The sequence below is a fragment of the Argentina anserina genome, chromosome 2, assembly GCF_933775445.1.
Source record: "Argentina anserina chromosome 2, drPotAnse1.1, whole genome shotgun sequence".
NCBI lineage: Eukaryota > Viridiplantae > Streptophyta > Magnoliopsida > Rosales > Rosaceae > Argentina > Argentina anserina.
Genome location: NC_065873.1, coordinates 13,028,595 through 13,044,169, shown reverse-complemented (window position 1 = coordinate 13,044,169; position 15,575 = coordinate 13,028,595). Strand labels below are relative to the sequence as shown.

The following is a 15,575-nucleotide window of genomic DNA, read 5'->3' as shown; positions in this document are numbered from 1 at the left end:
AAAAACTAGAATGGTGATAGATTATAGAGATGTGAACAAGAAGACCATCAATGATGGTTATCAGAGAGCACAAGTGAGATTTCTCATCAACAGACTCAAGGGAGCAAGAATCTTCTCCAAGTTTAATGCAAATTCAGGATTCTGGCAAGTCAAAATGCATCTTGATTCCATAGCATTAACCGCTTTTGGAACTCATCAAGGACATTATGAATGGCTAATCATGTCATTTAGATTAAAACAAGCCCCGTCCATTTTTCAAAGAAAGATGGATGATATATTCAAGCCTTATGCAGATTTTTTACATTATGGTTTTGTCTAGGATAATGAATGAACATCTAAAGCACATTGAGCAGATTTCCAAGCTTATTGTCTAGAAAGGAATCATCTTAGGACAAAAGAAAATTCATCTTATCAAAGGTGAAATAGATTTCCTTGGCCTAAATGTTAAAGATAGAGAGATTCGTCTCCAATACCATGTTGTCAAAAAAATTAGTCAATTTCCAAATAACATCCCAGATGCAAAGTCTTTACAAAGATTTTTGGGAGTTGTTAATTTTGTCAGTGATTTTATTCCTCAAGTCAGTAGTCTCACAACTCTTCTCTCTCCCAAAACAAGTTCTGAAAAGAAGTGGTATTTCATGACAGATGATAGCAACACTGTCAAGAAAATTAAAGAGCTAACGAAGAATCTTCCACCCCTACAATTACCAGAGGAAAGTGATAAGATCATTTTGCAAACTGACGCAAATGATTACTATTGGGCAGAAGTAGTCTTAGCTGTTGCCCCAGATACTCATGAAAAGATTTGTAAATTCATGTCAGAAAAGTTTAATCCAGCTGGATTAAACTATTCCACCGGAGACAAAGAAATTCTCGCTCTGATCAAATCCATTAAGGGTGTAGAAGCATTCTTAGGAAATAAATTTCTGGTCCGAACAAATAATAAGAGAGTAAAAAATTTCAAGAACTATAAACTAACTGATGCAGCTAATAGATGAAGAGTTCTTAGGTGGCAGATGTTTTTATCTCAATATGATTATGATGTTGAAATAATTGCAGGAGACAAAAACTACTTGTCAGACGCCCTTACAAGAGAGATGGCAATGTTCCAAAGAGAATGATGTAACCCCATAAGCAAGAGACCGGATCCAGAAGAATAGTCTGAACCAAAAGAAAAGACTATATGGGAAAGATATAAGAGTGGAGATAAAACTGTCGGACCGCTACATAATGGACATGGTTACTAGTATATAGTCTCATTCAGCACTGCTGAATCAAGCAGACCAACTGGAAAACAGAAGTCAAGACCAACGAAGGACTGGGACAAGCACTTGGATGATAAATCCACATCAAAAGAAGAAGCTTCCCTTTTAGGGCAACAAGCTTCCTGAAGTCACCAGAACAAAAGATGATTTTTCACCAGCATCTGAAGGTTTTCGACAGACCAGTATTTAGAACTGAAAGGGTATTATTTTTTAAATTAAAAATTATTATTGATATTATTCTATATGTTTTTTGTGATGATAATGAATGTCATATGCTTCAAGCCCTTGAAGTATTAACAGAAGAATTGTATGGATCTCATACTAAAGATAAGCAGGTTGCTACTGCAGAATGTCAAGCTCCAAAGGTAATATTTCTTGAAAATCATGAGAGTGCCAAGCTTCCTATCTTAGCATTAAGAGAGGACAAATGGTATAACTTTCATAATATTCTAGGAAAATATCTTCTCTTCAAGAAACTCTATCAATAGTCCCTGACCCATATTATGGGAGGTATTTAGTTGATGTTTAAGCAAAACATCCCCAGAATCACAAACTGTTGCTTTTGGAAAATGGTTTTGTTCACAATCTCTTGACAAAATCAAATGAAGATCTGAAGGGATTCCCCAAAATAATTTTTGGAGCAGTTAAGCATATCAGATTAGACGGTTGCATTCTGAGAATAAAATTCGTGTTCACACCACCAGAATGGACATTATTCAACAGAGAGATAAATTACATATCTCCTTATCATCATGCCAGATTGATTCAGAGTTCAGCAAGGAGGTCTTATGTCACAAAGAACAATGGCAAGCCTAATCAAAGTATTTCATGGATGAAGGCCATGACCATTGCCAGCTTGAGGAAGATAGTTCTAAGATATATAAGCTCAATCCTTCTAGCAAGCGGAGAAAAGATAATGGTCACCTATTACAACCATCCTCCGCCAAAGAATATCGACTTCTTTACATCACAAGAAAGAAAAGAGGTTAATTGCACTTTGGCCACCATCAAATGGCTAGAAAAGATAGAAAAAGAAGAAAAACATAAGATCCATATCTATAATTCAGATCTTGGATCCGAGATAGAAAATTCCTATGCCTCAGATGACTCCCACGATTTTGATGACGAAGCACCGCTTAACATTATCAACCAGATAGAGGGCTGAGTGGTTGCCGATGCATCATGCCAAATTCTTTTCTTTTTTGATAAAAACATTTCTAACTACCGACGCTACAAAACATCTAATTTTACTTTTCCTAAAGTAAAGTTCAAATTATTCAAGCTAAAGAGGAATCCACTTGTCTGCCATTTACTTTTGTTGCCACTGTTTTTATTTCAGTTTGAAATCTTAGTTGAAGTCCGGAGTCTATATATGATGCTCAACCTTCTCAAGGAAGGCACGGGAGGAGAGAAATCATAAGAACTTGGCATTGAAGTTCTCACTACCTTTCGAAAAGAAAAGAGTTATAATATAGTAAATGTATAGTATAGCTTGAATGTGAGTGTGCTTATTACTGAGGAAAGTATCCCTCTGCTATAAAATCTGGTGTGAAGTGCATTTTTCTTTAAGTAAGTTTGTATTTTAATTATGAGTAGTTGTTTAGCTTTAGTTGTCTACCTAAGAGGAGGCTCTGAGTCTTGTATTTATATTTATGTTGAATAAATAAATTCTATCTAGTGCCAAAAATTCTAAGAATTCTGTTTTATTAGAACTTAGTTTTATTATTTTCTTGGACACCAGTGATTCCGCCAAAAGGAAAGTAACCGTTTAGACGAGGTTGATTAAATGAAAATTATTGGCATGTTGAAGGTTAGTTCCTAGGAAAATAAAACTAAGTTCGTATAAGTAGAATAATATAAAAATTTACTATCCAAATCTTTACCTTTTTACGATTACTATTAAACACTGTTCACGGTCCATACTATAGGGCACTCTATTATAGATTTTTCCAAATATGAACACCTGATTTCATGGTTTTCCCACATGTATATGCGGGATGTGAAGTTTCTGAGAAAACTGTCCTCTATATATAGAACACCCAATTTCTCAACTTAGAGTCCACAGATGAAAGACTAAATCTTTCAGGACTATATACCACATCATGAAGACTTTAAGCTATGCAATAGCTATGGCAGCAGAGAAGCGTAAGGTCTATATAGCAATGCTCTTCATACATTGTGTGTATGCAGGTATGGCCTTGTTCTCTAAGGCAGCAATTTCTAAAGGAATGAACCCTTTTGTCTTTGTGGTCTATCGCCAAGCTTTCGCCTTCCTGGCCTTGGCTCCATTAGCTTTCTTCTTTGAAAGGTTGATCATCAATATTTTGCATAGGTTCATGTGAAGAACTTTTATCCAACTGTTTGAATTAATAAAATTTAATTTAAATTTCCACTCAATCTGCAGTTCAAAAGAAGTTCCTCTTTCCTATACCTTGCTCATCAAGATATTCTTTATATCATTATTCGGGTAATGATTCATATAAATCTGTGCTTCTCACACCAAATATATAATTTCAGTTCTAACCATATATGATTTACTATGACAAATTTGCAGGATAACCTTGAGTCTAAATCTGTACTATGTTGCAATCAACTACACCTCCGCAACTTTTGCTGCAGCAACCACCACTGCAATTCCTGCAATTACTTTTGTTATGGCAGTTTTACTGAGGTACTTATTAATTTAAGGACCATTTGATTCTTCTTCTTTTTGTACAAGCAGTGAATATGATACCTGAGTTGGGTTCTCTTTTTGGTTTTTAAGGATGGAAAGCATTTCTATAAAGCAAGTGCATGGTGTGGCCAAGGTGTTGGGTTCTGTTAGCAGCCTTTCAGGGGCTTTAGTGTATGCTTTAATCAAGGGGCCTCCATTAAAGTTCATGAACTGGTTTCCAGAAAATTTAGACCACCAGATTCATACTAATAGTTCCAGCAAAATGGAGTGGATTAAAGGTTCCCTCATTATGCTCTCAGCGAACACTGCTTGGTCTTTTTGGCTAATTTTGCAGGTTATATATAATTTTTATCAAATTATACCGATCTTTTATTTACTGTAATATGATTAATGATATATACAGTTTCACTTAATCCTGTTTGTTTATATATAGGGTCCAATTGTGAAGGAATATCCAGCAAAGCTGAGGCTTACTGCTCTGCAGTGCTTCTTTAGCTGCATGCAGTCTGCTATCTGGACAATTGCAGTGGAGAGAAAGCCTCCAGCTTGGAAGATTGGATGGGACATTCATCTTCTAGCTGTTGTCTACTGTGTAAGACATTTCTATTTTTCAAGAAGCAAATAGGCCTCACTGACAATAAGGTCTTCAGGCCCTGCTAATATAAATGACATTTTACAAGGACTGGTAATTATAAAGCTATCTATGTAATTTAGAAACATGTATTAGGTGTTTATACATATACGGTGCCTATTCTCTCCAAAGGGATAGGATGATGACACACTTTTTGACTTCTACCACAATAGAGTGGTGTATCTTCTACTGATATTCTCAGTTAGAGATCTAACATGTTCTCCTGCATCGATCACATCATTGATTATACTAGTCGAAAGATTTCTTTAAATTTTCGTAAATTCCACACTTGACGGTTGGATTTTGTCTTACGTATATATAAAGTGTTGATTTGTATCACATGTAAATGAACATATTGCATTGCATACTGGCCACAAAAGAGAAAAATGTGAAATAAATGTCTTTTTGCCATTTCAAGCATCTAGCAGAACTGGTATGTATGTGTATGCAATCACAGCACAGTTGTAAATAGCCAAATACATATGTACATATTTTTCTTTAAATGACTAATTTTCGCCATAAAATGGGACCTGGCAGGGGGTTATTGTAACTGGGATTACTTACTGGCTGCAAGTTTGGGCCATAGAGAAGAAAGGTGCAGTTTTCACAGCAATGTTCACTCCTCTTGCTCTAATTATAACTGCAATATTCTCAGCAATCGTGTGGAAAGAAGCCATCTACTGGGGAAGGTCCCTACTTCATACCCTTCACCATGACTTCATCAATCACTTATTTTACTTTTCCTACTGATATATCCCTATTTTTTCTTCTTCTTTTTTTGGTAATATGATATACAGTATGCACATAACATTCATAGTTCACATATATGAAAAATCAGTTGTACATATAGGCAGTATAGCATTGCTCGTTTTCATTAACGACTTCATTTTGTTACAGTATTGGTGGAGGTCTATTGCTGGTTGCTGGTCTCTATAGCGTCTTGTGGGCAAAGAAGAAAGAAAACCAGGAAATTGAAGAAAATAATCAAAAACAAGAACACAGGGAGGAAATACTCATTGTATAAGTGATCGAGCAGTTAGTAAGTAATAAAATGGATTATTAGTGCCACAATGAGATTCTTGTGGAGACCAATTTCGGATCTGCTGGTGATAATCATTTCTCAGAGTGATCATAGTTAACTATTCTTCATTCACATTTATCTTTCGGGTCTTTGAGGTTTCTAAGTCTGTAGTGAAGTTTTCTGTATATATAGACATGCTGCAACAAAGTTCATGTAAGTAATTTAATTGATGCAAGCTAAAATTTTGGAGCAGAGTTGGACTATTAAACTTTCGCAGTTTTTGTGGTCGATTTTTCTATTTGCCCTTTATCTCTAACTTCATTCATAATGAAATGACACAATGAGAAGAGTGAAAACATCCCAATACCAAGTATCACAATCAGTGCAGAGATACCACTACCAACATTTCAACAAGAAAATGAAAGAGAAAAGAGGCATCCTTGCTCACTTTAGACTTTATAACTCAAATTCCATACTGACCCTTATAGAGCTAAGAAGGCTCCGACTCTAAACAATGAAAAATGATGATTAAGTTTGAAGGGCTTATTAGCAAGGCCATGAGAAACTTTAATTAATAATTATCACCTTGGCGCCTCAACAAAACGTCGACTAATAGTATGAAAAGACTCATCTAAAATTAACCTTCTTTCACCTAAGATATGATTTGTTGCAAGGCAATGAGCAACTTTTTAACCGTTGCACATCACAAAATCAGCGATAATAGCTTGTAAAGATTCATCTAAATTAACTTTCATCTAAGATATGGCTTTCCGGACTGAAATCATACTCTCATCTTGCAAAGCATTAATAAAAGTAAAGGCATTACCTTCAGTGTCCACGTTCCTGAAGCCAAAGCTCTTTGATCATGCCTAGAATCACCCTAAACCCCTATCCGCAAACTCCAAGCTTTGCCTTTGCATGGTTCAACGAAATTTAGTATCAGGCAGCTCGGACGAGGAGGCCGCTAAAAAATAGTACTAGCTTGAGGTGCAGGGCAGTAACTGCCGAACCCCTGCCATGCTAACCAGTTCATCAATTGGCTTTAGATCAAATTGCTTCTCCATACCTATGCAGGTTTCTGTTTCTCCACATGCATCAAATTATGTCTGCAAAAGACTAATTCAGTACCTAAAGCACCTTCGACTGCTCTCCTAAATTTTCTTTTCTAACCTGATATGGTACTGGCTAAAGTTTTCCCAACATCGCTGGGACGCTGATGCATGCCGTAGTATCACTCAAGCTAGCAATCTAAAAATCTTTATTTCCCACCCTGCAACTCTCCAGCCCTCAAGTAGCCAGAGAATAGTACCAGTCTTAGTCCCATCGGCATCCAAAGAATCATATTATCGTCATGTGAAAGACATAACGATTCACCATAGGCACACTCCAAGCTCCAAATAATTCAGCAATAACCTCGCCATTCTCTGATCTTCAAGAACATTTATAAGAGAAACAACTTTGAAAGAAATTGAAGATACACACCCTTTTTACATTTCCAGTACGCCAACTATGAAGTATCACTATCAATAACCTGCTTACCCCTACAATGAATCCCTTTTTACATTTCCAGTACTTGTTCAAATTAAATGATTTCAAACGAGGGCAAGAACGACTAATCACTTCAAGATACCGTATGTGTATTTGAAGGGAGGAAAGGCAAGTCTGTGCTTGATAGGAACACAAAGTGTGACGTTCTTAATGTATATATGCCCTATTCTTATGCTTTGTTACTTCTTATTTAGTTGTTTTAGGTTCATATTTGTCATATGTATGTTTGAAGTAAAGCTATTTCGATTTTAGATGATTTGATGATGAAATTGTGCTAAGTGTTAGAACTCCTGATTGAACTAGGATTCCTTACTCGACTAGGACTCTACTTTCCTATTTTCATTCTTTCCTATTCCTTAATCGACGATTTCTTTTCAGGAACGACAAATCATATTTGGAAAGAAAGGAGAGTTGCCGAGTTGCATTCCTAGTTGAACAAGGAAATCATATTCGAGTTGAAGAAGGAGAAGAGGAGGCCGGCCTAGCTACTCCTAGTTGGACTAAGAGATTGCCGTGCAGCCCTTAAAGAGATCTCCCTATTGAACTTGGTTTCCTACATCAAGTTGGATATGGAGTACATAAAGCAAATCCATAACAAAGAGGATTTCAGTTTCCCAATTGGATTCTATTTCCTTTTGGCACGCAAGAAGGCTTCCTACACCTCTATATATAGAGGCCGGCCTCTCCATTCAGCATCATCATCAACCCTACACAAAAACACAGCCATAGCTCTGCCGAATTCATCCTTCACCATTCCAAGAAATCCTAAAACCGATTCCATCATTCCTCACCTATCAATAGCCTTCAAACACGCTTGTGAAGGAGGTTTCATCCATAGAAGACTCGGCTACACTTGTGGATTGCTTGATTTATAAAGTGTAACCATGACTCACTCTTGTCTATTTCGGGTTTAGGTTTTATTTCGAATCATGGATGAAGTTGCGATTTGGTTAGAGTAGTCTTGTATTAATTTTGTCTATGAAATAGCTACTTGATTCAATTTATATAGATGATTCGAAAATTATGTTTTGGTTTTATGATTTTCTGTTTTGGTTTTCTGCCGAATGTGTGCTTGAACAATTTTCGATTCCTAGGTGTTATGACTATGCTTGTAGCATGATATTTAGGTTGTTGGATTAAAGACTTATGCTAAGAACATGGTTATTCTTGTTTATGTGATTTTCGAATTGCATGGTTGTTGGTTAAGTAAGTGACATACTTGATGAATTCAATGTGCATGGCTTTGGGATTACATGATTAAGATGAACATGTTAGAATTTCGATTATGGCTGCTTGGTTGTGATTGAATGTGTTAAGTGTCTATGTGTTTAGGTTACTGCTTAGAAACCTAATTGCATGATCCATTCTTGGTTGTTCAATGTATGTCTCGGCATGATACTAAGAAGTTGTAGAACTTGGTTCGATTCCCTCTATGTGAATTGTTTTGGTGATTGTTTATGTGTTGGTTGGTTGATCACATGTATATATTAGCTTAGGTTTTATTTACTGTTTTTATGACTCAATCCAAAATCTATATCAAACTTTAAAACCTTTATGAATTCGTGTTAATTGATGTGATCCTAAGCCCTGGCTGGATCCCCGGTTTGTGAACGATACCCTCTTGCTTTATACTACTATGATGTGTTCAGGGTTAAATATTGATGTCGAGTAATCGAGCAATCATCAAATGGCGCCGTTGCCGGGGATCCATTAGAGATGGATCCCTAACTTTTACTACGAATTCATTGTGAATATTGTACATTTGTATATTCTTATTCTTATTTCGTGTAACATATAGTAATGTAACTTAGGTTGTTGTTTTGGTGCTTGAGTGAATGATTGTTGTAGGTTGTAAATCAAACGGAATAGGTAAAGTCCCTTTTGTTAATATTAGCCTTAACCCTTCATGCTAGCTCTCGAGTTTGCATGAGGTCGAGGGCGGCTTTTATTAACACTTGGAGTTTTGTCTAACACATGAGGTTAAGTCCAGCTGAGTAAGGGGCACGCTCTTTTATTACTCTGGTGCATGGGACCAAAATTGGATCTCAGAGAACTACTGACTGACATACATCTCGGTGATGGAGTCGATAGGGAGTTCGCTCTCCGTAGTTCAACAAATGAGTCCTACCATGTTCACTATCTCTGATTGAGCTAAAGGCCTTCTGAAACAAAGACTTGATCTTGTGTCTAGGCATCCATACTTAGGCCGCACGTCCACCTTGATTTACAACTTAGAATCAATCGATCATTCAAGCATTGAAATAGCAAAAAGAACTTGTGAATGTATGAACTTGTGAAAACGTAAAGAACTAACTCTTTGTAAACAACATAGTTGCCGTGCCCTTCCCCCTTAAGTGTGCGTGTGTATGACTAAGGGAAGGCACGAATTTTATGTATCCATCATGTATTCTTCTATGCTAACTCGTTACCTTTCATACAAACAGGTACTATGCATGTCCGAATTTTCTAAGAAGACACAAGAGCTCAAAGATCGAATTCAAGCACTTAGAGATTTGAACAACTCTTTCATAAGTAGACCTTTAAATTTCGAAGCATCTCCAAGCAATTCAATCTTAAACTCTTCACCTAGATCAGAAGAAGAGGAAGATCTGTCCTTTTCATTCGTCTTCAATTCAGACACAATTGCGGGCCGTGACATAATTCCTGTTGGTGCTCCAATGGCACTCAAGAATGCATTCATTCCTACCACCCCGGAATCACCTTCATGCATTGCTTTCACTCCACCTGATGAAGCTAACTTCTCCATTCCTGTTCAATTGCTTGGGCAGCTGCCTAAGTATTCTGCTTCATCAATGGAAGACCCTAATGTTCACCTTAGGGAGTTCTTGGACATTTGCAAGCTCCAATCGATACATCATCTTTCTCAAGAAGGCTTGAGGTTGCTTTTGTTCCCATTTACCCTTAAGGATGATGCTAAACGTTGGTTATATTCTTTGCCTGCAGGAATCATCACTACATGGGATGAAATGACTAGGAGGTTCTTGAAGCAATTCTTCCCTGCTCAACTCACGAAAAGACTTAGGAGGGAGATTCAGAACTTCACTCAAAAGGATGGTGATTCACTCTATGAGGCTTGGGAGGAATTTCAGGAACTACAAAGGAAGTGCCCTCACCATGGTATTTCGTTGGATGACTTGGTGCAATTCTTCTATGAAGGACTCGACACCACCAATAAGAGCATGGTGGACTCGGCATGTGGCTGCACATTCATGAACAAAACCGGTCAAGAAGCTTACACCTTGATTGATGACTTGGCTGACAACAATCGCCAATTTAGTTCCAAGGAGAAGAGAGGAAGCAAGAGCCGTGGGGTGTATGATGTTGATGCAAGGAATCAGATGGCTACTTTAGAAAGAAAGCTTGACGTGCTAGTCAAGGCATTCAATGGTTCGAGCATCACCCCTCAAGCATGCGGCATTTGTTCTTTCAAGGATCACACAACTGACAATTGTCCGAATGGTGCAATGACTGAAGAAGAGTTGAACTTCATGGGGCAACAAAGGCCTAGGTACGATCCATATTCAAACACATACAACCCTGGACTTAGAGATCATCCAAATTTTCGTTGGAGCAACAATGCTCAACCATCCAATGCTCAAGGTCATGGACCTCGTCCTTCAGGTTTGTTTGTGAGGCCTCAGGTACCTCAAGGTTCTGCTCCCTTTAACTCTAATGTTCATGGTTCGAATAATGCATCTTCACCTAACTATGATGAACTTTTGAAGTCTCTTGCTCAAGGGCAACAAAATCTAAACTCTGCTACTCAAGCTTTAGTTACAGGTCAACAAGCTCATTCTAAGGACATAACCGAGCTTAAGAAGCAGATGGGACAAGTGATCGATTTCATGGGCAAGATCCATGAAGGAGGGAAGTTGCCGAGCCAAACTGAGCCTAATCCGAATGTGAAAGCCTTGGTGACACGAAGTGGGAGGACTTTGGATGCTCCAAGGGAGCAACACAAGAAGGCCGTGCCTTCTAAAGGACTAGAGGCCGAGAGTTTCAATGCTAAGGACTTAGAGAAGGACCCTGCCTCCTCTAAAGCCAATGATGCCGTGCCAAAAGATGATCATGCCGTGCATGACAAAGGTAAGGATCCTAACTCTAGTGGTTTGGTTTCAACTAATGATCTTCCTCGTGTTCCCTTCCCTAGTAGATTCGCAAAGCAAAAGAAGGATGACTCTGATCAAGCCATGCTCGACATTTTCAAGAAGGTGGAAGTAAACATGCCTCTTATTGAATGCATACAACAAAATCCTAAGTATGCTAAGTTTTTGAAAGAATTGTGCACCAATAAGAGGATGACTCGAGAGAAGGAGGTTGTTACAATGAGTGAGACGGTTTCTGCCGTGCTCCAAAGGAAGCTACCACCAAAGCTTAAGGATCCAGGGAGTTTTTCTATCCCTTGTACAATCGGAAACATGACATTTGAAAAGATAATGTTAGACTTAGGTGCATCTATTAATGTAATGCCGCACTATATCTATGAGAACCTAGGTCTAGGTGATTTGAAACGTGATAATGTTGTGATTCGATTGGCTGATTGTTCCAACAAAGTCCCTTTGGGCTATGTTGAAGATGTTCTTGTGCAGGTTTCGAGCTTGATCTTCCCTGCCGACTTCTATGTCATTGACATGGAGCCAACGGAGGCAGATGACAAGGAGGTTCCTATCTTGTTAGGCCGCCCCTTCATGAGGACCGCACGAACCAAAATAGATGTGTTTAGTGGATCACTCACCTTTGAGTTCGATGGTGAAGTGATTAGCTTCAACATCTTTGAAGCTATGAGGTATCCTCTTTCGGAGTTAAGTGATTGTTTTTCAGTTGACATACTTGATTCCCTTGCAGATAACTATCTTGATACCTTGACAAATGACGAGTTGGCACTCACTATTGCCCAAGGGGCCGGATTTACAAGTGATAGCTCAAACATTTCGGTGTTAGAAACAAACAAGGCCGTGCCATCCTTGATTCATGAAACCGTGACCTCTCTTGAGGTTGCACGTGAGGTAAGCTTTGTCTCTCCTAGTCCAATTCTCTTAACTACTAACAAGAATCTTCCTTCTGTGGTTTAAGCTCCGAAGCTTGATCTTAAGGTTCTTCCGGACCACTTGAAGTATGCGTTTCTAGGAGAAGAGGATACATTGCCCGTGATCATTTCATCTGCACTAAACGAGGAGCAAGAAGAGAGATTGATTGAAGTGTTGAAGAGACACAAGACGGCAATAGGATGGACCCTAGCCGACATCAAGGGGATCAGCCCTACCATGTGTGTGCATCGAATATTGCTAGAAGATGGTGCCAAACCAACCAAGGAAGGTCAGAGACGCCTTCACCCACCAATGATGCAAGTTGTAAAGGATGAAATCACCAAGTTGCACGATTGTGGCGTGATCTACCCCATCTCGGATAGTAGGTGGATCTCTCCCATTCAAGTTGTGCCAAAGAAGTCAGGCATCACGGTGGTGAAGAACAAGGACAACGAGTTGGTACCTCAAAGGACAGTGACCGGTCATAGAGTTTGTATTGACTATAGGAAGCTCAATGCGACAACAAGGAAGGACCACATGCCATTGCCATTCATTGATCAAATGCTTGAGAGGTTAGCTGGTCACTCTTTCTATTGTTTCCTTGATGGATATAGTGGATACAACCAAATAAGTGTTGCGGAAGAAGATCAAGAGAAGACTACATTCACATGCCCTTTTGGTACGTTTGCCTATCGTCGCATGCCTTTTGGTTTATGCAACGCCCCAGGTACGTTTCAACGTTGTATGTATCACATTTTCTCTGAGTATATTGGTTCTAAAATTGAAGTTTTCATGGATGATTTTTCTGTCTATGGTGAAGATTTCAAAACTTGTTTAGAAAATGTTGAACTTGTGCTTAAACGTTGTGAAGAGACTAACTTGGTTTTGAATTGGGAAAAATGTCACTTTATGGTCACGCAAGGTATTGTCTTAGGTCATATTGTTTCATCTAGAGGAATTGAGGTTGATAAGTCTAAAATAGATCTTGTGCGTCACTTACCCCTCCCCACAAGTGTGAGGGATGTTCGATCGTTTCTTGGACATGCAGGGTTCTATCGTAGGTTTATCAAAGATTTTTCCAAGATTGCGAGACCAATGAGTTCATTGCTTCAAAAAGACGTCCCATTCAACTTTGATGATGATTGCAAGCATGCATTCGAGACTTTGAAGAAGCTCCTAACTTCAGCACCGATCATGGCACCGCCGGATTGGTCCTTGCCATTCGAGTTGATGTGTGATGCCTCCGACTATGCAGTTGGAGCCGTGCTAGGGCAGAGGAAGGATAAGCAGCCCTACGCCATCTACTATGCCTCACGAACACTCAATGATGCTCAACAAAACTACACCACAACTGAAAAAGAACTTCTTGCCGTGATCTTTGCTCTAGATAGGTTTCGTTCTTACTTACTTCAATCTAAAGTTATTGTTTACACTGACCATGCAGCTTTGAAGTATTTAATGACAAAGAAGGATGCCAAACCGAGATTGATTCGATGGATTCTTCTACTCCAAGAGTTTGATCTCGAAATCAAGGACAAGAAGGGAAGTGACAATGTTGTGGCGGATCATTTGAGTCGATTGGTGAGAGATGCCGAGCCCTTGGCCATCCAAGAGAGCTTTCCGGATGAGCAACTCTTTCGAGTTGAGGTAAGTGAGCCATGGTATGCAGATATTGTTAATTATCTTGTTTCTAAGCAATGTCCGGATACTTTATCGCATGCACAAAAGAATAGACTCAAGGCGTTAGCTAAGTATTATGTTTGGGATGAACCATACTTGTGGAAGCATTGTGTTGATCAAATCATTAGGAGGTGTGTCCCTGAACATGAACATCACTCTATACTTACGTTTTCCCATTCTGAATCTTGTGGAGGACATTTTGGTTCACGTAGGACTGCTCTTAAGGTACTCGAATGTGGTTTCTTTTGGCCTACGATTTTCAAAGATGCATATCATTTTTGCATGACTTGTGATAGGTGCCAACGTATGGGAAACTTAGGATCTAGAGATCAAATGCCTATGACACCGATTATATATGTCGAAATTTTTGATTGTTGGGGTATTGATTTCATGGGACCTTTTCCTAGCTCAAATGGTTACTTATACATACTCGTGTGTGTGGACTATGTTTCGAAATGGGTGGAAGCAAAGGCCACCCGGACTAATGATTCTCGAGTTGTTGCAGATTTCCTTCGTTCTAACATTTTCTCTAGGTTTGGTATGCCGAGAGTTATCATTAGTGATGGAGGATCTCACTTTTGCAACCGGACCATTGAGGCGTTGTTGAAGAAGTATGGAATCAAGCATAAGGTTGCTACGCCTTATCACCCTCAAACAAGTGGACAAGTGGAGCTATCTAATCGTGAGATCAAGAGAATTTTAGAGAAGTCTGTTGGACCATCACGCAAGGATTGGTCTCACCGATTGGATGATGCTCTTTGGGCCTATAGGACGGCATACAAGACTCCCCTAGGCATGTCACCATTTCGACTAGTCTATGGCAAGGCGTGCCATCTTCCCGTGGAGCTTGAACATCATGCATGGTGGGCTGTGAAGAATTTCAACATGGACATAGATGAGGCCGGATTACATAGGAAGTTGCAATTGCATGAGCTTGAAGAGATCCGGAATGAGGCCTATGATTCGGCGATGGTTTACAAGGAGAAGACTAAGACATTCCATGACCGCATGATTAGGAAGAAACACTTTGTCGTTGGGCAGAAAGTTCTTTTGTTTAATTCTCGACTTAGATTGTTTCCGGGCAAGCTCCGTTCTAGGTGGCTTGGACCGTTTGTTGTTACTAATATTTTTCCTTCTGGTGCTATTCAGATCAAAAGCATGGTGCATGGAAAGGAATTCACGGTCAATGGACATCGCTTGAAGCCGTACTATGACAATTTCGTGGAACACAATGTGGAGGAGACGTCTCTCCTTGATCCTACGGCAAGCAAGTAATGATTTGAGATAGTCTAGGCTATAGACTCTAAACTTAAGCCAATGAAGGAGCCATCAACGAGTGTTTGCATTTTCTTATCCCTTAACTCTTTCTAATTTTCGTTGCTTATCATATTGTACATTGAGGGCAATGTAAATTTTAAGTGTGGGGTGGGGTATACATCATTCGTTGTATTCTAGTGTTTGATGCTTATGTGTTTAAATTTTGTGTTTTGATTTTCGAAATTTTAGTGTCATTTTGGTTCTGTTTTTCGATTTTGACTTGTTTTGTTTTTGTTTTGAGTCCTAGGTATGCCTTTAACTGTCTAGGATGAGTTGATCTTTGAAATTATGGTTGATAGATGATCATGATATTGGAATGAATTTCATTATTATTTGATGGTTAATCGATGTGTAGATTTTGTACGAACATGTAGTAGATGAGGATTTTGAA

General features: G+C 38.8%; 1 protein-coding gene and 1 non-coding gene across 2 annotated transcripts; one reads left to right on the top strand and one right to left on the bottom strand.

Annotated features, from left to right (window-relative positions):
- Positions 1-3,299: 3,299 nt before the first annotated feature.
- LOC126784785 (WAT1-related protein At1g43650) lies at positions 3,300-5,859 on the top strand. Its single transcript, XM_050510293.1, has 7 exons — positions 3,300-3,573; positions 3,670-3,732; positions 3,820-3,936; positions 4,030-4,273; positions 4,373-4,531; positions 5,108-5,259; positions 5,468-5,859. Exons 1-7 carry the CDS (start codon positions 3,368-3,370, stop codon positions 5,592-5,594), a joined length of 1,068 nt encoding a protein of 355 aa, XP_050366250.1. The 5' UTR covers positions 3,300-3,367; the 3' UTR covers positions 5,595-5,859.
- Positions 5,860-10,174: 4,315 nt separating this feature from the next.
- On the bottom strand, positions 10,175-10,281 carry LOC126785548 (small nucleolar RNA R71). Its single transcript, XR_007671078.1, has one exon. It is a non-coding gene; the product is annotated as a small nucleolar RNA R71 (small nucleolar RNA).
- Positions 10,282-15,575: the final 5,294 nt, after the last annotated feature.

Coding starts and splice junctions, on each gene's coding strand:
- LOC126784785 (XM_050510293.1), top strand. CDS start 3,368: ATGAAGACTTTAAGCTATGCAATAGCTATGGCAGCAGAGAAGCGTAAG. Junction 4,274..4,372: donor CTTTTTGGCTAATTTTGCAG/GTTATATATAAT, acceptor GTTTATATATAG/GGTCCAATTGTGAAGGAATA. Junction 4,532..5,107: donor TTCTAGCTGTTGTCTACTGT/GTAAGACATTTC, acceptor GGGACCTGGCAG/GGGGTTATTGTAACTGGGAT.